Below are 21634 nucleotides of genomic sequence, written 5' to 3' on the forward strand. Positions count from 1 at the left end.
CCTGTGAACAAAGCACTACCAAGCCTTCCAGCTCCATTACTCCTTTCCATTTTGGACAGAGGAACACCCAAGTCCATCCATAATTGTATTGAACATGTGAATTCTGCTATTCTGCCCTTTCCACTGCTGAAATCTTTATTTCTAGTAGCTACAGATACTTCTCATTCCAACTTTGCTTCTCTGTGCCAAAGTACCCTGGCTTCTATTTCAGCCTTTATAAAGAAAATAACATCCCCAGCACTCCTGTTTCTGGAGTTCTAGCAAGTCAAAGCCACCAAACTGACCTCTTCCTCCAACAGCAGTGGCTAAAAACTTTCCATCAAGCAGAGGGTCAGGTGTGGGACCCTGCATTTTAGCTTTTCAAAGAGGAAAAAAAATGCGATTTTGAGTCTGAGCACATTGTAGTGTAATAATTTGTATATCAGACACCAGTTCTAGAAACTTGTTCAGTTAGTGCAACCCATAACCACTGACCAACTTCCTTAGCAGCAAAGAGTTCAAAACTTGGCTTTATGTCAAAAAATATTAGTCAAACAGCAAAGTATCTTACTGAGTGAACACTTTCAGATTAAAAGCAGGAGTCCTCCAACACATGTATGTCCTGAAAGCTTAAAGTAGTCTTGTGGAGGAGGAAGGGAAGAGAACTTCAACTGTATGTAACACCCCGTGTACCAGAAGAGCAATATAAAAATGAAGGTAGCTATAGGGTGTCTTTAACAACATAATTACTAATCAAAGTGTTACAAGAAAGTGGTGTTGATAAGCTGCTGTCACCAGAATAAGTGTAACCTCTCAGCTTCCTGTCACATAATCGATTATATTCATTTCTTGATGCTGGAAAAGCATTTTCTATTTCTTTTTCCTGAATTTTATGAATGGTAACGTCTTTATGAGGCATGTGGGTGCCATCGCTTGTAGAAGTTCATGCAGGTATTCAACTATCTAGCAATACTGGATGTCAGTTTGAGATTGAAAAACAAGTACACCCCACTTAAACTGCAGCAAAGCATAGCAAAGCAAAATGGAATAACAAAAACTTGAAAATTTAGATTCCTTCCCATGCAGAAATTGTCACAGAATCGTATTTATTGACACCATGGGTTCTGGTCTTGCGTTTCATCTGAAAGACAAGCTCTTCAGCAGCACAGTGTCAAAACCAATGATCCTTCACCACACTATAACATTCCTGTGTCAGAAACTATATGTTTTTTGTCCAAATGGTCATTTTCAGATAGGTAGCTCAACTCTTTCTCAAATCACCAGCATCAGCCTTATGCCACGTGGTGGATTCCTCCCTGGGAATCCTGTCCTCAGCAACAGACCAGATCCACGTGTGTGGCCACCAGACTGGTGATACTCAACTCAAAAGCCATAAGCTGGGGGTGGTGTTTGTCAGCTTCTTTGTTAGACCATTGCTGGATCAATAACCTGTATTTATAATATGGAAGATGTTTCTCTTCAGTCTCTCTACTAAATGGCAGTAGATCAGTCTTGATGTCAGCACTAAGAAGGCATTTGTAAGTGTGCCAGCAAAAGAGTACTGTGGAGGACATAAATATGCTTATTTATTAATGGTCAGCTTCAAAATAGGAGACTAACTGACCACTAGGTCTTTGCATCTACTTTTAGTCTGGGAAACAGCTCTTACCTTTAATAACTGCCTCCTAAATCAGAACAAATTGTAGGGCTTAACATTATATTGAGACATAGCTGATTTTATTTTAAATCAAAGGAATGACATTAATCTATACAAATATAGGTAGGTGAACCTTAAGCAAGCACACGAAGATCAATGCAAGGATTAAGAGACTCTATTTATAGCTCCTGGAAGCATTGCTCATGTGTTCGCATATGGCTCTGCCAAGCAGCAAACTTTCATTGCATTATGATGCCAGCTACAAAATACCATCCTGGTACAAAACAACTTGTGTCATTCAGTTCTATTGAGCTAAGCTCATACACTCCTTAGAGTATATTTCCTGTAAGTGCAGTTACATTTTTAAGGCAGAAGTCAGTAACCTATTGTCCAGAAAAAGATGGATTGAAAAATGAAATGAAAGATGAATTGAAAGATGAATTAGAAGATGAATTAAAAGATGAATTAAAAGCTTCGTGTTTGGGACTTTTGTTCCATCTGTTCATTTGCTGAGAGAACAGCTTAGATTACATATAATTGCAGCCCCCCGACAGCTTTAAATCCAACCTATTCTATTTCAGAATTTCTGTTGTAACTCGGAGTGCGTGGTGCACCAGAGGCAATATAAAGTAGTTCATATGGTACGCACTGGGGATCAGGAGGGCACATGCTAATGATCTGCTGAGGATTTGGGGGATTCTCCAGCAGCAATCACACTAGCACAGAAGCAACAAGAAGGAGTTAGTGATCAGTGTTTATTTCACTTCCAAAACTGAGTATCAGTACCCCCAAAATAGAGCTGCTTTCTGTGCTACAGGCTGTTTACTAACCAATGAATAAACTTAAGAGGGAAAGAGATGTTTCAGAATAAATTTAATAGTCATTACAGTAAAAGGAGTACTTTTGTCACTTGTCACAAATGTCACTTGTACTATTTGACTTAAACTGCAAGTGGCAAGAGTGTGGCTTCTCAGTAAGAATCTTGTTAATCATGTGGAAATAAAAGTGCTAACTAAACACCTTGTTAGAAGTGGAGGAGCTGTGTGTGCTGAATGAAATGCTACTGTGCCTCAACAGACTGCATGTACTTAGCAGTGACTGAAAAGTAAATAGGTTCACAAAACATTCACTGTTAAATCATAAAGATATGTTGGTAATAACTAATAAGTAATAAAAGATATTTCCCTCATTTGCTTCCCCAGCTATGCAGTAACAGAACATACGTAGTTATTTTAAAAATATGGCATAGTATAGTATTTTTCATAGAGCCAGCTATGTCAGTATTTGAAATGTTATTTAAAACAGGTATGTGGTGAGTAAAATCCTCCAAGGCTTAATTAATTGGTTTCATAAATCACTTTCAGATAAACGATGTGAAGAATATTATTTGTAGTATAACTTTGGAATATATAAATGTGCAGAATGAAAAGGTGTAGAACGAAAATGTGCAGAATGAAAGCTGTCTCCGCAGCTGGAGTGTTGCAAAATTTCCATGTGATGTTTGTGCCAGTTTGTGCCAGATGTTTATACACATCTTTAAGTTAGGATTCTGAAAATATTTCCAGGACTATATTTATTAGCGGGAATGTTTATGGCAATGATGCACTACAAGCTACAATTACAATATATTAACTGAAATTATGTAGAAATTATGAGTATTATCACTAAAAATTGGAGGAGTATATCAATATAACTGGTGACACAAGGTACATAACAACCTTAATGCTCCAGGACAACTAAGCAGCAAAGCTGAAAATGCACATTTAAATGCTCACATAAAAGAAGTACTTGTAGAAATGATAGGGCAAAGAATTATTGAAAAAAAAAATCCCTGACCTTTAGTGGTCCTCAGATGTAAGACTCAGATTTTGTTTTCTGTGCTTGCATGGATCCAGAGATAACTTTATTGTTATTATTTGAAAGCATTGTTGCTACAAATTTACACATTTGAATAATTTTAACGCTAATAGTGATTCAGTTACGGGAATGGAACTATGTATGTGTGGCATCCACAGCAATGGCATGGTAACAACTTTTAAGAATCTAATTGAGCACGGAAAGGAAAAGTTGTTGAAAGGTCCCAACCAGGAAGTTTAATCAGAAACAAACCTATGATTTACACTGAATTATTCTCTTCCCTCATGAAGCAGTGAAGTGATGCTAGCTGCTTATGATAACAATTACTAATCCCTGTAAAAATATGTGCCAGCTCAAAAACTCAGATCATAACAAGTACTTCGAACATACACAAAGCTGAGTTCATGTGGGGAAACAAAGGAAAGGGAGGAGAATTTAAATAATCTCAGGAACAAATGATTGAAAACAATATGCTTTGTAACCCAAACCCTGTTGATGGCTCTCACAGAACTGGCTGGGCTTAACTGGCGGGGAAGGACAGGGCCTCTGGGCAGACATTCCTGTGTCTGGGACATCCCTGGCGTAACAAGTATCTCAGAAATCCCTGCAGTTTTATCACCAAATTCTCCAGTTCTTCTTCAGTGTGTGTAAATCCAGTCTCTCTTCTACCCTCCTGCTGATGGGTAAAGGAAGATCATAATTTAGGAAGTTCTATGAATTTCCATAGCAAAAAGACACAGCCTGAACTATCTCAGGCCATTACATAGACCTTGGAAGTGTGTTGCTCAAAAGCGTGGACACTCCCTGACCTTCTGTTTTGCTGGCCAGTGATCAAGACAACCTTCGCAGTATATAATATAATACGGTTGAACTTTTGTCTGCAGCCCTTGATTTGTAGCCATTCTGTTACATGAGATCAAACAAAAAGTTCTGCTTGGGCCAATTTGCAACTGCTTATGTTATCTTTTTTTTCTCTCTGTATTAATTTATACGATATTTCCTAGATAAAAACACAGCATAATAAGAAAGCCAAAAAAATGGGGCAGCATTTTAGCGACTTTCATATGTAACCACTTTTGGGAAAAGCATTGTGCATTATTTCTGATTTGGACCAGTGAATACAATCCTGTGACATCATATATAAAAATGGCTATGATCTATCTACTGATAATGCCAAAGAAAAGCCAGCTGATTTTTTTTTAAAGAAGGAAACTGGCATGAAAATTACAAGGTGAAACAAATGTCTGAGGCTTATTGTCTACATGCAGGAGAAAAAAAAAATTTTTCAAGAGAAATTTGTTATTTAATATTCTCTTAGCTCTCACTTCCAAAACTGTTTGAATTAGTCCATTTAGCTTTTAGCTGATCAGATCTGATGGGTATCCAGGTCACATTTTTCCTTTCTTTTGTCACCCTTCCTGTTTGTTTGTTTATTGTTTTTGTTTTTAGACACTGGATTTCTTTCATACTATTTTTTTTCCCTCATTTTCACTATCAGCTTTCTTGCTCAGGCTGTTTCATAGGTCTTTCTCTGTTTGTTTGTTTGTTTTTCTTGCATAGCTTTTTCTTTCTATGATTGAAGATCTTACATATTCTGTCTGCCCCAGCCACTGTTTTTTTAATTCGTTAGCCTACCTTTCCCCCTTTTTTCCTCAACCCTCTTGCAGCCTTGTTAACTTTCTCTAGTGTGTTAATGACAGCATGTTCACATTTTCACAGTTCTGTATAAGCAGGACAGTTGTGCCTGTTGGCTCCCAGTTGACAAGCTAACTTGTCAGTGTTCACAGTAAGGTAAAAGGAGAAAGACAACAATGCAGGAAACTCGTTAATGTCCAGATCATCCCATAACAAAAAAAAAATATATATATATATACTCCCAGACAACATTTTTTTTCTGTCCACGTTGTCACCATTTTCCTCTTTTTTTTTTTCTTTCCCCATTTTTAGTGACAAGTGATTCCTTTCATTTTTTAAAAACTCCCCCTAAAATGAGTTCTCAAGATGATCCTTTGGGGTTCCGCGGAATGGAAATGTTATGAGGCAGCAAAGCAGCAAGTTGTGGTATATCTCAGCTTCCTGAGCTTCCAGTCCCTAGGCTATCAGAGGGAATTTGGGCTTCTCCCCCTTTCCGCCCTTTGTCCACCTTGGGACAAGGAAAGTGCAAAGGTGCTAGCTTCGTTCTCCCAAGTCAGCAGCATGACTTTACTTTTAAATATAGCCTCAGTGCAAAGCTGCTTGCTGCTTTATGGTTGGTATACTATATCTTCTTGTGCCCTTTACCCCGCTGAAATTGCTTCCATCTTGCTTAAGGTTCTCTAAAATTCGTTCTGCGAAACAGACCACATTTGCTTGGTCTCAGTTTTGTCCTAATTATAAACCTAAACGCAGAGTGGTGACATATTATATTCCTCTTTTAGCCACATGTTTCCATAAATGCTGACAAGTCAGGAGCTATGATAAATAGCTTTCAGCTCCATAATTTACATTGCTGCTGCATTTACAGCAAAGCTCCAGCAGATGGCAAAAGGATCCGCCTTATTTTTCAGCTGACAGTGCCGGGTTTGACAGAACAGTGACAACGCAAACCTTTTCCTTCTTTTCCAGAAGCCACAAGCGTAGTAAAGTAAAGTAAAAAATAAAATAAAATAGATCCTATTTTTTCAGTATTTGCCGAATTAATTCACCACCTTAGTGACCTTAGACGACCATTCCCTGGTCCAAGGATGCTGAATTTGACGGCCACTGGTTTAGACAGAAAAAAATGTGCTATTAGATTCACCATTAGTAAGTTTTGCTTTGGTTCGTCTCCTCAGAAGTTTAAAGTGTCAGACATGAAGGCACACTTCAAATGGACTGCTTTTGTGTACAAATTTTAAGGTGCACATACCAACAGTCACTCATATTCTCAAGTTATTTCAGAAATAGTTAAAACGGGCATCCTTATTTGTGTTGAGTGTCATTATAAGGAACCAGGTGCTATAAAAACGAATTTGCGTTTCACATGCCTTAACCGGAGGGCCGTAACTTTTACTCAGTCACACACAGAAATAAATTTCCATGACTGCGCAGCTGCCTTTTGCCTCTTTACGGCCTAAGCCGACTCTCCCCGCTGGAACTGCATTCCCACTGCACGCGGGGACACCGCAGTCCCTCAGACAAGTGACAAAGTGACAGAAGTGACAGAAGGAGCGGGCAGACCGACCCCGCTCCCCTCAGCCGCCCGCGCGGCCGCCTGCCACCCACGGCCCCACAGGGAGCCTGCGCGGGGCGCATGCGCAGCGTTGCTGCCTGAGCGCCCGGCCCGGCGCGGCGCGGCGGGGCCCCCTCAGGGCGGCGATGGCGGCCGCCGGCGGCGGCGGTGGTGCGGGGGCTCCCGGGGAGGCGCCTCCCGCCGCTCCCGGTGCCGCTGCGGCCCCCTCCGCCGCCCCCGCCGTCCCCCCCGCCGCCCCCGAGAGCGGCGCGGTGCTGCAGCGGGAGCCGCTGTACAACTGGCAGGCTACCAAAGGCTCGCTGCGGGAGCGCTTCGCCTTCCTGTTCTCCAACGAGCTGCTGAGCGACGTGCACTTCGTGGTGGGCAAGGGCGGCCCCCGCGGGGGCTCGGGCGGCGGCGGCGGCGGCGGGGGGGCACCTCCCGGGCCCGGCCAGCAGCGCATCCCCGCCCACCGCTTCGTCCTGGCGGCCGGCAGCGCCGTCTTCGACGCGATGTTCAACGGCGGCATGGCCACCACCTCGGCCGAGATCGAGCTGCCCGACGTGGAGCCCGCCGCCTTCCTGGCGCTGCTCAGGTCGGGACGGGGGTGCTGCGAGGCCTGGGGGGGGGGGGGGGGGGGGTGCGTGAGGAGTGTGTGAAGGGGGGTGTGAGGTGGGTGTCCCCCCACACGGCGGCTGCCCCCCGCTCCGTCCGCTCAGCCTCGCCCAGGAGCTGCCGGGGGTCGGTTCCCCCCAGCCCCGTCCCGTTTGCTTCCCCCCCCCCCCCCCCGAGATGCCGGGGGGCCGCCCGGGCAGCCGGGGGCTGCACACAAGGTCACGGCGTCCTGCGCTGTGTTTCTGCCCTCCGCATCCCTTCCCCAGCAGAGGTGGCCTGGTTTTAGGTTCGGTGGCCCTGCAGGGTGGGGGGGGGGGGGGGGGGGGGGGGGCTCATTTGGCTTTTTGGTTTCGTCTTTTAATGAAGGTGGTGGGAATTGGTGGTTCAGCAATCTCCGGGTGTCGCAACCGCCCATCCACCTACTGATGGCTGAGACGGAACCGAGCCTGTACTGAGCTTTTAATTTCATTTGATAATTTACTTTGACGACTTACTCGTCTTGCAGTTCTCTCGTCTTTTTCAGCAGTGGTAGTGAACTGTGTCCCTTTACCAGAGAAACGCTTATTTCTCTGAAATGCAGTCACACATTTCAGATACTTTGGGTGGAGAGTGCAGCAGCTCGCAGTTAGCTAACTGAGCTTACACGCAAACCACCCAGGGGAGACCATGAGTGCAGTGGTGGGGAAAAAGTATGTAAAATGGGCTACTGATGTCTGATATCTGCTTAACCTTAAGATTATTTTTTTTACAAGAAACTCCTCTGCTAGGCATAATCGCTATAAAATGTATTAAACAGGTATCTGTAATGAACATTTTGAAAACAAATAATATAATTGCCCGGAAAGAAATCTGTAGTGTCTCAGAGCTTTCTGTAATGCAATAAGGGCCCAAATCTTAACAATTTTTTTGTTTTGAGGCCAAGAAGAATCAGGTAGTCCTTTTAGTAATCATGAAAACGGGAATTACAGCAACTGATTTTGCTTTAAAAAGTAAACAGCAGCAACTTGTCTGTGTTGCTCTTTAGCAAATAAACTGTATTTTCTGGTTTCTCAGCAAAGAGGGAGTGGCAAAAATGTAAGGTGAAGTGCTTGTGTAGCATGGTGGGAAGTGTCTTTCAAGCAAAAATTGTTACAAAGGTTAATAGCAAATGAATGAGACGTGTGTCTGTATACAGATATGGAAAAAATGCCAGACAGTGAAAAGTGGTTATAATGAGAGAAGTTTGTTTGGATCAAATATACAAATGCAGAAGCAGGAGGGTGAGAAGGGTAGTGTTTGAAAATTGTAGAAGTAAGCGAAGCAAACAAAAGCCACCTTGTGTCTGTAGAGCTGCTGGTACGTAAGGGCCAGGGCACTTGCATAAATAAATTGATTATACCTGTATCTGGTCTAAATATCACCAGACTGAAATGAAGTGTTTCAGGTTTGACGTATGTATGAAATAGTTGGCAGCTTTTTAGAACTTTCTCGTGTATTATAGATACGTATTTAGAGTGAACTTGTTCCAACTACAAGGCCTCAAAAGAGTCCTGTATTGTTATTTTTCTGTTACTACCTCCCTAGGTCAGGAGCAGGTAACCTGCACGCCTGCTGCCTTCCTTGGATGAGGTAGCATCCCTTCAAGCTCCCTCTTCATAATCAAACCCTGATATGTGTACACCGAGCTTATAATGGAATAAGTATAAATTGCAACACCTTGTCAGAAACATATCTAAGGAGAATTTCTTTAGTACAGACTAATACTAGACTTCTTCCATGCTCCTATACACGGTTTTTAAAGTACCCCAACTATAGGACAGCCTGTTTGTTTTTTTCGTGAATTGCACCTTGCATTGTTGGCCTCTTATCTGTGGTTAGTAAATTGGTCAGGTAACAATGGTTGCATTTTATAGGGCCCCTCCTTAATCTTTGCAAAGACCAATTTGAAGTGTAATGGCTAGGAATTGAGTTGAGACATTTATATATTTGTAACAAATGAACATCAAGATAAAAGAAATATTAAAGTGATGAGAAAACCTTTAGAGATAATTTACTAATTACTTAACATTCCACAGCTAATTTCTGGTTTTATTTACATATGTCTTTTGTTATGTTCTATCTATAGTTATGTTTCTTAAAGATCTATTGACCAATGCTTCTTATAGTGTAAAGCCAAAGGAAGAAATGTTTGTGATGAAAAAAGTTCAGATTCTCTTAAATTCATTCCACGTCCAATGAGATGGAGTGGTGTTTCCCTGTCCTGTGATGTAAATGTTCCTCGGTGTTAGTGCTGTGTTACAAAATAGATTGTAGATTGAATGAGATTTATGGGGAAGAAAAAAGGATCTAGATACTGAACATTTTAAACATCAGATAGTCACAAAGTTAATGTGACATCTCTCTCTTTCAATTTTTCTTTTGGGTATATTCATATCCTATTTTAAATTGGCTGCAATTGTTTCTATTTGATGATCAGCCTCTAAAATACTGAATTTTTAGAGTTAAGTCATTTAAAAATAATGAACTGAATCTTTAATTGATAGTACTGCTTAATTTCAGTAATAAATTCTAGGGTTTCTTTTTCTTTTTTTCCTTCCCCTTGAGAAATTTAGGTAGTTCTCCTTGTCTGTTGGCTAAAATCTTGACTGTAAAGATGGCGAAAAGGGAGACTGAGAACTGACTGGGCAAGGAGCAAGAACATTCATAGAAAATAATTGGCTGAGCTCAAAGACGTAGAAATGACTGGTGTGTGTTTTGGCTTGCCACCCAGTATTCCTTTTGCCTGAAGAGTTTTCAAATGTGAGCCAGAGAAGCTTTTTTAAAGCAGCTGACTACTTCAGTAATTTGTCAGATAAATCCCGAAGAAGTGAAGTAATGTGAGTCCCAAAGTTTGAATCTGCTTTCTCTAATTCACAATTAATAAACCTTTTTTCTGTATGTTTCGAACTGCACAGATTGAATTGCAGTGATCCAGGACATTGAAGTGGACTTGTAGTAGGGTTCTGTGGTGTAGAGTTTGGTTTGTAGTCAGATTATTTTGTTTGTTTCCATTCACATACATTTTAAAACAATTTAACTTATCCTTTGGTCGGAGTGTAAAGGAAAGTGACAACATGACACCAATTTAGCAGTCCATTTTCCAAATGTCTTTGCAGAGGACTTTGGCAAGCAGTAAAACGAGGGTTAATCATGACCAACTGGAAGAAGACTCCTGTGTTTTTTAGAGTGGTGAAAACACTTCAACTGTTGGGAAGATGCTGGGACTAGGGTGTAAGGAAGTGCTAACCCGAGAGTAAAGAAGTCATGTAAAAATTGAATGCTTAGGCAAAATGAATGATGAAGTGGTCACTTGGAAAATTGTTTGTTCGGGTCACTAAAAGTGGTCTATGCACCCATCTGCCATCCTGGATGGCAGTACAACTGGTCAGTATCTAAAGTGCAGGTCGTTTTCTGTAAGTCTCCAGAGGAGGGAGGAGGGGAAGTGATCATGAGCCCCGCTGGGTTGAGTGGAGGCAGAGCAGAGGTATGAACACAAAGGAGTGCTAGTTCAGGCGTGTCGCAAGTGGGAGAGGCAGCACAGAGACGGAGCTCCTGGCACAGGAGCAGAGGGATTTTTAGAGAAGACACACCCAGAGTTCCTCTTTTATGAGTAGGTGAATACATCATGACCATCCGTCCGCATGCTAAGGGGAAACAGGATTATACAACGTCCTAGAACAATGCACTTTATTACAATTTTTGTAGTGCTTACAGCTACCTTTTAGCTTTGCAAATTCACACTTTTTAGTACTTGCAAAAGACTGCTGGTTGGTGTTGAAAATACTGACATTGTCAAAAACGTGGAATATTGAACAGGCAAACACACCTGACTGTGACATTCTTAATATACTTGGATACTCCTTATCATGAGTTTACTCAGTTTAAAAGTATGTAACTGTATCACATGTCCTGTTACTATGCGTTGTTACGCCCTTCCCTGGTGCATCATGAGGTCTGGGTGATGGACTTGATGCTGGGTAACTTTCAGTTGTCAGAGCTTTAACCGCTTAGGTCCCATCACTTTTGTCACTGACGCGCGCTGAGCTGGGGAGTGTCTCTTAATGTACGTCCAGGCGTGCAGAAGGGGAGGGATCGGAGCAGAGAGCCTCAGGTATGGCCTTCATGGAATGAAAAAGCATCCTGCAGCTAACAGAAGTCACATGAATGAAAAACTTGAGTGCACATTCAATGTTGCCACGTTTAATTTTGGCCTTGTAATTGATTTTTTGATCATATGGGGGGTGAGGGGGGGAGAGAGAGAACCTGCAAAACTGAGAAAAGAAGCGCCAGAGAAAAGTACAGTTTGGAACTGCACCCTGATTCTTATAAAGTGTACAAAGGGAACCAATCTGTTCATTGGCCACAGGTTGGACACACCTACGGAATAAAATCAGCGTTGTGTTCCAAAAATAACTTGGCAAATTTTATTTTTTTGGTAGGATTAGGTAAAAATTTATAGTGTGTGTGTGGTAATGGTGCTCTTTTACAGCCTCTTAATTTTTGACTCTTATGTGATCTTTGACTCCAAGCTCTCTAAAATCATACAAGGAATTTTAGGACATTTTAAATGGACTTTTAAAAATGTTAAAACCAAAATCATGATGTGCTGTTCTGTGCTTTCATGAGCTAATTGTCAGTTTGGTATACAGAGCTGCATGTTGAAAACTGTACCTACTAGATCTTAGTTTCTTAAATCTGTCAATGATTGTGGCTGGCAAATCAGCCTGTCATTTTCATCAGCAAATAGTTTATAGCTTTCATAAATCAGTTCTAAATAACTGTATGAAACTTTTACTGACAAGGTCAGCATTCAGTTAAATTCCTTTCTAAAAGCTTTGAGGTAAATTCAGTTTAAAGGATTAATCTGGAGCCTCGTTCATATTTCCTAAGTTATGTGAAAGTTGGCCATTTGAATGGATTAGAGTATTGTACTGATAAATACATACCCATAAGTGGCAGTGAATTCAGTTAAGGCTGTTATAAATAGTCATTCATACTGATACACAACTAAATAGTTAGCAATTACTAACAATTAGAGTTTTCTAAGGAAAATAAGAAATACAAACAGTGAAGAACTTTATCTGAAACTTTTATTACATCTTTCCGTTACTTAGGTCTCCCAATGTTGCAAGCAAGTTTGAGTCTGTTCCTTTCACAAGCTTCTTCTGTTAAATACAAACTGATTATTATTATTACGTTAAAAACCCTTCTAATCATGCCTTCCTTCTCAATGTGTTGTTTGCCATTCATTTCCAGGAGGTCCGAACAAAAAATACTAAGAAATTTAAAAGATTTGTCCTTCCATGTACAATTCCTGCATTTGCAAATGTGCCCTGGTTTATTATATTTAAACAGCTGTGTGTGTTGTGGGGGGTAATGTGTTTGTGTAGTAGAGATATATTTCTGTAAATGACAGAATAATCCTGATTATTATCTGAAAACCTGGTGAAATAACGATAAGATTATCTTCAATGTCATCTGAAAGAAAAGTTATTTTTAAAAAGTCATCTTTTCCATACAGAACCTCAAAATAAATCTTATCTTCTCTGTTTTCAAGTAACAGCTGCTCAGGAAAGAGAATTTTTTTCCTGGCTTTGGTGGAGACTTGTATGGTTTGGTTCACTGCTTTATGCTAAAATCTCAAGCAATCATATAACCTCGAGCAGTGGAGAGAAGCCAGGGTTTTTTCCTATGTCAGTCTGCAGCAGGAATAGAGTCAAGGTCATCTGTTAGAATATTACTCCCTTTCCTCTCCTCTGAATGCTGGAGAATGGTGACTGTCACACAAGATGTTATCACAGTAGAAGTCCTTGACGCTCTTCTCCTTATTGTGAAGAAGCTAGTATGCACTTTCAGTAAATTAAAATCAGTATTACAGCCATAGAGGGTTGTGTATTGATATTTAGGAATACAGCTTTTAGTAGTGAATCAAAAGAGCATGCATTAATGCGCTAAGTAATTCTGCAGCTCAGCTGTTGTTTACAGTTTGGTAGCTATGTATAACTAGCACAGCCAGATCAGTCTTAGGGAGTAATGTGTATTTAAAACAAATGTATGCAATTAGGTTAATGTAATAGTCTTTCTTCAACCCTTTAGTTAGTTTATTAATTCGTAAAAATGCTACATGGTGAACTGTTACATGTTTGCAGTGCAAATCTTTTACCTGCTTTCTAAATGTAAAGAGATTATGTTGTGCTTGACGGCACTTCAAGATATGTTTTTATTATATCTATCTGTGCATTGATTTCTAGGTTTCTTTATTCAGATGAAGTTCAAATTGGTCCAGAAACAGTCATGACTACCCTTTACACTGCTAAGAAGTATGCAGTCCCAGCCCTGGAAGCACATTGTGTGGATTTTCTGACGAAGCACCTCCGAGCAGATAATGCCTTTATGCTGCTTACTCAGGTAGGTAAATTTAAGTTTAGTTTTGGTTTACTATGAAAATTGGTATTTGGAATGGGAATAACCAAGTAATATTACTTCACAGGGGGGTTGCCATCACGTCGTTTAATTTTTGTCTGAAAATACCTTGTTGCTTTGTTAGCATTTTTACAGACTTGTCTTGGCTTTTATTGGTAATGTAGAGGATTTTTTTTTTTTTAATACACAGTGTACTGGGACATTTCAGATGAGACCTGTGTATTCTACAGCATATTTACATGAATATCCTAATTGTTTTTTTGTTAGTCTTTATAAGATAGTTCACTAGAGTAGATAAGATGTGTACTTTTTAAAGTTATATTTCCAAAACTAAAATTATAAGCATGAAGAAAACCTTGTATGCAGTGAATTCTCCTCAGTTATATTCTCCTTTGAGAATGTAAGTGCTCTACAAGGTATAAACACCAGGCATACTTAGACAAATCAGCCTATTTTAATTTAGACCTACATTGAGTTAAAAAATACTTGCTTCTTAGAATTAGCAATTTAGCAGATTGATGCTTGTAACAGTGCAGTAACCAAAGCTATACTACTTTACTTTCTCAGGCTCGTTTGTTTGACGAACCTCAGCTTGCTAGTCTTTGTCTCGACACAATAGACAAAAGTACTATGGATGCAATAAGTGCAGAAGGCTTTACCGATATTGATATAGGTAAGTTCCTTCTTGTGTCTTAAGTGTTAAACTTCCAAAGGGAATCATACTGTTTTGTTGCTGTGTGACACTTCTCTCTTCAGGGCTGCACAAATCAGGTACAATGTGTAGAATCTGTTTTTGTTGTAGTTGTTTTTTAAATATAAACTGGCTCAGAATTCTGCTGGTAATTCTGCTTTCTATACTTTTTCCTTTACAAAAAGTCAGCAGTAGTGTATTTGGTTACTTAAACTTGATTGTTACTATATATGTCTAAGATTTTACTCCAGATCAGCTAGATTGTATTCCAAACTCAGACTGAAGAAAGGTATTCCAGCTGCTTAAAGAAATTTTAAAGTCATTGTTAATTTGTGTTCAGTGGGTTTAGACCCAGACTGTGAACGTTAATCTCTACTCTTGATAAATCTCAATCTGTTTTGACTTGTGACTTTTCTATGACAGCAAACATGCCTCGCTCAAATTCAGGGCATGTGAAAAATCCTGAAGAAGACAGAAGATTCAGAATGTGAAAAAACTTGGGTTTTTTTACGGCTCATGTTCTATGTTAAACTGAGAGTTGAGCAAACTAAACCTTAAATAATCAGTAGAGACTTTTTGCATATGCTCTTCTTAAAATGTCAGAACATGTAAGAAATATAGGAAAAGTTGCTTTTATAAAACGCAAGTGAGAGTAGCTTGCCTGACATCCTGTGTTCCACCTTAAAACTTTGTGGGAGGCAAATGCGTCAATGTTTAAGATCACTTTCATGTACGTTTAAACTGGTTTTGTGTGCACTGCTGCTTCTTGTGTCTATAGTTGGTTGAGATTGGCAGGTGGATACTCGGCTGAGAACATGACAGTGTTGTCATGAATAACTGCAGTGGTATTGTACATTCACCACTGTACTTGATCACTGCCAGCTTTGATCTTCCCATAGTCATGGAAATTCTTTAGGGTATTTATTGGTTGTCACTACATAGATTATATAGTATATTACACCTATATATCCTATATATAGGACCTATAGTATATAGATTACATATAGTCACACCCTTAGGAATCAAGAAGAAAGTTTATGTGCTGTCTTCATGGCAGGAAGAGGAAGGATTTTATTTTATTTTTTAGCTTGGACACCTGTACACTATTGGGATACTTCTTCAGTCATAAGACAGATTGTGTGGTATTATAAAAGTTCTGAGCATTTATTTGTTTAATGTTTTAAGCTTATTTAAAATCTGTAGAATTGTTTTGGATTAATATTGACTCAAATCTGTTAATATTTTTTCACATAACACAGACACATTGTGTGCAGTTCTAGAAAGAGATACCCTTAGTATTCGAGAAAGTAGGCTTTTTGGAGCTGTTGTTCGTTGGGCAGAAGCTGAATGTCAAAGACAACAACTGCCTGTGACATTTGGAAACAAACAGAAAGTCCTTGGAAGAGCTCTTTCCTTAATTCGTTTTCCATTAATGACTATTGAAGAGTTTGCAGCAGGTGAGTTCTGGGGTTCTTTGTCTTACTAGTTCTGCACAGTAGTTCTGCACTGCTCATCTGTGAGTGTTGAGATCCTTAACACTCTATCCTGTTATTATTAATATTGTATTAATAAATATTGGGATGCAGTCTTAATGAAAGCAAAACATCCTGCAGAATATGGTCTGGCCATTGGAAGATGTTATTGCCATCCTTGGTGTGCAAGTATATGTGGTTTAAATATGACAGGTGGATTAAGTTTTAGAATTATCTTGGAAGTTTTTTCTTTTCATAGGCCCTGCTCAGTCTGGAATCTTGTCAGATCGGGAAGTAGTAAATCTCTTTCTGCATTTTACTGTCAATCCTAAGCCAAAAGTAGATTATATTGACCGACCAAGATGTTGCCTTAGAGGAAAAGAATGCAGCATCAACAGGTTCCAGCAAGTGGAGAGTCGCTGGGGCTACAGTGGAACAAGTGATCGGATTAGGTATGGCTTTGGAAACTATTTGAAGGGGAGACATAGAAGTGTGGGAAGAACGGTAGTGATATTATTCAACTTCCAATTTTTGGCATAAGATACAGTAACAGACTAGCTGGCACGGTTTGGGCACATCTAATCTTTTCCTTTTTAAAGTAACTTAGGCTGTTGCACTGATGAAATATAAAGTAGCAAAGAACAAAGTTCAAAAGGCCTGGGTACTTTCTAGAGGCGTGGGGTATTTGCTGCATATCAAGTTTTAAAATACAAAGTATTTTGAATATCTCTGAAATAACAACAGATCAAGAATCTGGTCATTTTTCATTTAGTAATCCTAAATTTAAAAAAAAAAAGAAAAAAAAAGCCTCAGTGAATTCACAAAGCTTTATGCTATAAAACTGATTTAAAAAAACAACTTTTATTTGTTTTTACTGTTGAAATCTAAATAGAAAACACTATTGAAAAATATTAATGCAATGTCATTTTCAGTTTGGTTTTCCACTCTTCAGTGGGATTCTTTTTCTTCCTTGACTGGGAAGAAGGTAACACACCCATAACAGTTGTTTAAATTCCTTTCTTGGCTTGTGTTTTACTAGATTCACAGTTAACAGAAGAATTTCTATAGTGGGATTTGGATTATATGGATCTATTCACGGACCTACAGACTATCAAGTCAATATACAGGTACAGTATATTCTGTTTAAATAGGCTTAGGCAGAAACTATGCTTAATACAAAAGGTTTGCTGTATATCTAAATAGGATAGCAGTCTGATAGGCAGGAATCTAAGCTGTATTTTATCCTCAACAGTATCATAAGCAGCCCACTAGGGAAAAGTAAGTACAATATGAAACTTTTCTTCCTATCCACTCTAGTCTCCTGTCCTTCGATCCTTTTCAGAACCGGCTTTTCCTGAGACTGATTTGGTTTCTCTGTTTAGTAACTCCCAGTGAATCTTGCTTCAGAACACTTGTCCAGTGTAACCTTGAATTCCTGTAAGCTTTCTGCAAAGGAATTTCACAGCTTTATAATGCGTTCAGTTGTGCACTAACTCTGTCCTTTTAATAACGTTTCTAGTTAAGCTTAGTTTTATGTATATCTTTTATATTTTAATGTGTCAGTTTGAACTTTTCTATTTTAATTCATGTTTCTATAGGATGACCTTTTTGTTTGTTTACAGCAATAGCCCTGTGCTGTTTAGTCATGCCAGCTTTTTTCCCTTTTCTCAAGCCTTTCTAATAGGTAATGTGTGCCGGTACTGTACTGAGGAGTGTGATGTCTTTTAGTAGTATGCTACTTAAAAGGATTTGATTTTCTTAATTGCTTAGTTTAGCTTCTTTTGAACAAGCTTCCTCATTTTTCTTTTTGAAGTTTAGCACAGCTGTGGTGGATTTGCTTGTGTTGTTCATGTAGGAACGCTGACTCTAAGTATATTATAGACAGTGTTACATAGTGTTTCCATTATGAAATTTTGAATCTGATCCTACTAATCGCTCAGTACCAAATCAAGGGTTGCGTTTCTTCCTACTGAGCAATTGGTTAGCAATCTCATGAAATGGTCAGTGATAGCATCTAAAAATGTCACCCCTGTTTCGTGTCCTGATGTGACACTTGCCCAGTCTGAGAGGGTAACTGAAGACACCACTAAAATTGTATTTCCTGCTGCTGTAGCCTGTCTGATCTCTCTTAGCATGTGTGGTCAGGATTGTCTTCTAGTAATATTGATCCATCACTGTATCTTTCCCTTTTTAAGTATGGTATTTCAATCCATTTGAATTCTCTTATTGAGTTTAGTTTTGATTTGTTTCTGAGCTTTCTAGCAAGGTATTAATGTTCTGAGGCTGACACTGTTACTCTGTGCTGTGTATTTCATAACCCGCTACTATAGCATCACATTGATTTACTAGGTGTGTGGAATGTTTTGTGAAAGAATCTGTGACTTTATTTGGGGACAGATGTCCCCATTTTATTTTGTAGACTTTAGCATGTGTTGGAAATGCTGTTCCAGTTTTTTTCTTGGCATCCTATTTAAAGGGCAGTTTATTTGTCTACTGTTTCCTATTTGATGATTACTGTTCTCTGACCATTGCGTACTTAAGTATAGGAATTTTGTGTCTGTGTTTTGCAGGAAAAAAAAAATCTTTCCTTTTATGATGTTCCAAAGAGAGTGTATCTGGGTTGAGGTTTTGAAGGAATTTGTTGGCTTTTCCACATTCCTCAGTTTAAAAACTCACTTGCAAATCCCTTGGTTTGAAATGTTATCAATTTGCTTTTCTCAAACTATACATCTGTGTAAATGAGTAGTATAGTGCACTCGGGTGAATCTTTAGAACGAAAGATTTAGCTGTTAGGTCATCAGTACCACACTATACTTACTGGGGGATTTTTACTTCTCATTAACCCTTGTTTGATTCCCTTAGACTAAATTCCTGTTAGCAGATGAAAGCACTTTGTGTGATCCCTCAATATATTTGCTGGATTTATTTCGTCTGAAAAGAATTTAGTTCTTGCAAGGCAAACCAAAGCATGTTAAGTAGGAATGATCAAGAGACTCACTTGAGAAACACACTCCTGATCCAAACTGACAGGCTGATGCACCTTTATGGTTCAGATGAAGGCCACCCATCCTCTACAGATTTTTTTTACTCTGAAACTATCTCCAGTTCCTGATGAATCTGAAACTTTGTCCTTACAGACAGCCATTTAAGTTGTCTCTGCACCTTTCATTTTGAATGTGCATACAATACCGGCAGAGCTTCAGAAAAAAAATAAATCTTTTATACTTGCCCTAAAATAGTAGTAATGTATATTGCAAATACATCACTTATGTTAAAGGGGCATATGCCTTCAGCATTAGAATTGTTAGTATTTCTTTTGATTGTGGCTGGAAAAAAAACTTGAAGCCCTGTTTGAGGCAAAGTATGCTCCCACTGGTGCAGTAATAAAATTATATAGCAATTTAATAATATTAAAATTGTTAGGATTGTTGTTAGTGGAGTAATCATGAGCAGTATTTGTGTTTCTCTAAAGCTGTGGTATCCTACTTCTGCAGGAGATGTTCAGGAGCATGGATCAGAAATTGCTATCCAAAATGAGAAGTATGATATCTGCTATTTCTGACATCTCAGCTAAAGATTCCTATTTGCCACTAAAACTGAAGGCAAAAGAAATATGTGGTCTGAGTGTAATTTTTCTCCTGAATATGGAATAGAAATAAATTGTATAAAACATTGAAGCAGGAGTTTTTGTTTTCTTCTAAGAATATATCATTGACTGTTTACGTTATCTGTAAAAACTTGTTTTCTAAATGAACCACAGCCTGTGAAGCATGTGGGTCCAGCCTCATGTGCTTCCCTCATGGGGGCTGTGTAGGTGTACAAAGATCAGCAAATCTAAGTATAGGATCATACGTAGTTTATTAAGGTCAAAAGCTGAAGGTTCGAGCTATTCTTCATCTCCTCTCAGGCAAAGCCTATAACCTGGTTGGAGCAGCGTTGTGGGCTGAGTTTAGCACAGAGATTGGACAGCCTGTGTAAAAATGCAAAAGCCATGGTTCACCACACTGCCGGGTCAGCCCTCACAGTATTGTTAGGAAATTGCACCTGTCTCAATTCTGAGACTGCACTATTGTTGCAAATAAACTGGGTGGAGTAGGCAAGTGTTTCGCTTGTAATACTCTAATGTGTGTATAGTAAGAATCTTTCTCAAGCTCATAAATCTAAAGATATGGTTTTCATGTCTTTATGCAGATAATTGATTATGAGAGGAATCAAACACTGGGACAAAATGATACTGGATTTAGTTGCGACGGAACTGCCAGTACATTCAGAGTCATGTTCAAAGAACCTATAGAGATTCTGCCAACGGTTTGCTACACAGCTTGTGCAACATTAAAAGTAAGAATGCTCAACAGTATAGAAGAAAAAGCTGTTTTGATCCAAGGGTTTGTCTTTTGTCTCCTTTCTGATGGGAAAGTGTCTCCTTTCTGATGGGAAAGTGTCTAAATAAATACAGATTTTTTTATTTTTATTTTTTTACTGTTAATTAAGCAGTGTTTGAACTTCAAAACTTTATGGGTCTTGCTGCACGTTTTCATTCAGTTGCTAATGTCTTCTGATGTTTTTCAGGGTCCTGATTCCCACTATGGAACAAAAGGATTGAAGAAGGTGATCCACGAATCTCCTACTGCTAGCAAAACATGCTTTGTCTTTTATAGTTCGCCGGGTAACAACAATGGAACATCAATAGAAGATGGACAGATACCAGAAATAATATTTTATACATAATTTCACATGATCATCTTGGATGTGTCAGTGTATCATTGGACTTTAGCTCACTATTGGTGACAGTAAGACAATTCTGTGAAATGACATGAATGTGTTAAAACAAAACTAACTTGTTTGAGAGGTACCAGGAAAGCTATTTTCTCTGCGTCATTGTCAGCAGAATGTAACTTAGCTTTTCCTCTTAATGAAGCATCAAGTGGCATAAGTACTCTGTATATTGAAAAGATTGTTTTAAATAGTATGTTGTGATTAATGGCTTTGTATTTTGAACCCTTTATTTCTCACATAGTACAATTCATTTTTTGAACTGGAAAATCTGTACTAGTTTATGAACTTCACATGTACATTCATTTTCCCCAACTTGTCCTAAAAAGTAACTCTGCTGCTCTATTACCAGCTTGCACATCTCTCCAAAATAATCTTGGAATGACCTTAAGGACATGAATTACTGCTATGTAGGTATATTATTTTGTTTTGGACGTACATCAGCAAAGCTGGATTCGTATTGCTATCATCTAGACTTTTTGGATGAGCTGTGGAGAATTAATGGACTTAACACTCCAGACAGCAGCTGCAGCAAAGGAAGATGAAGTCCAATTCTGCAATAAATGGATCTTTCCGGAATCTCTTAATTTAGAAGGGCTGTTTTGGAACACAGAGCCGGTTATGGACATAGCCACTGTATATACATATGTGCCTATAAGAAAATGTATAATGTGAAAACGGGAATATAGGACTTGTAATGATGCTATTTTGACTGGATAACCTGATACTAAAGAATTAGTATGAACTAAGGGCGATGTGTGTGCCACTCATTCTCCTGCCTACGGTAATCGGATGCAGTCGGTGTAGTTTTACACTTCTTCCTGTACAGAACTCTGTACCCTCCCTGACGGTGTACTAGAGAACTCCTTGGAGAACGATTTTGGGGTGAGGAGGGGGGACGGAGCCACCCCCACCTCATTTTTCTTATTTCCTGGGACTTCCCTGGGAATTTCCCGTTG

At 39.2% G+C, this 21634-nt stretch overlaps 1 protein-coding gene across 1 annotated transcript; it reads left to right on the forward strand.

Moving 5' to 3' along the window:
- The first annotated feature begins 6792 nt into the window (after window positions 1-6792).
- BTBD1 (BTB domain containing 1) lies at window positions 6793-21424 on the forward strand. Its single transcript, XM_067003894.1, has 8 exons — window positions 6793-7278; window positions 13568-13724; window positions 14307-14412; window positions 15690-15887; window positions 16162-16354; window positions 16942-17029; window positions 20094-20240; window positions 20472-21424. The coding sequence occupies exons 1-8, from the start codon at window positions 6830-6832 to the stop codon at window positions 20628-20630; spliced, it is 1497 nt and encodes a 498-aa protein (XP_066859995.1). The 5' UTR covers window positions 6793-6829; the 3' UTR covers window positions 20631-21424.
- The last annotated feature ends 210 nt before the right edge of the window (window positions 21425-21634 follow it).

The sequence above is a fragment of the Anser cygnoides genome, chromosome 11, assembly GCF_040182565.1.
Source record: "Anser cygnoides isolate HZ-2024a breed goose chromosome 11, Taihu_goose_T2T_genome, whole genome shotgun sequence".
NCBI lineage: Eukaryota > Metazoa > Chordata > Aves > Anseriformes > Anatidae > Anser > Anser cygnoides.

What these genes read in the sequence shown, in the direction of transcription:
- BTBD1 (XM_067003894.1), top strand. Translation starts at nt 6,830, where the DNA reads ATGGCGGCCGCCGGCGGCGGCGGTGGTGCGGGGGCTCCCGGGGAGGCG. An exon ending in CTTTACCGATATTGATATAG is followed by an intron (nt 14,413 to 15,689) that starts GTAAGTTCCTTC and finishes CACATAACACAG; the next exon opens with ACACATTGTGTGCAGTTCTA. An exon ending in CAGCTTGTGCAACATTAAAA is followed by an intron (nt 20,241 to 20,471) that starts GTAAGAATGCTC and finishes GATGTTTTTCAG; the next exon opens with GGTCCTGATTCCCACTATGG.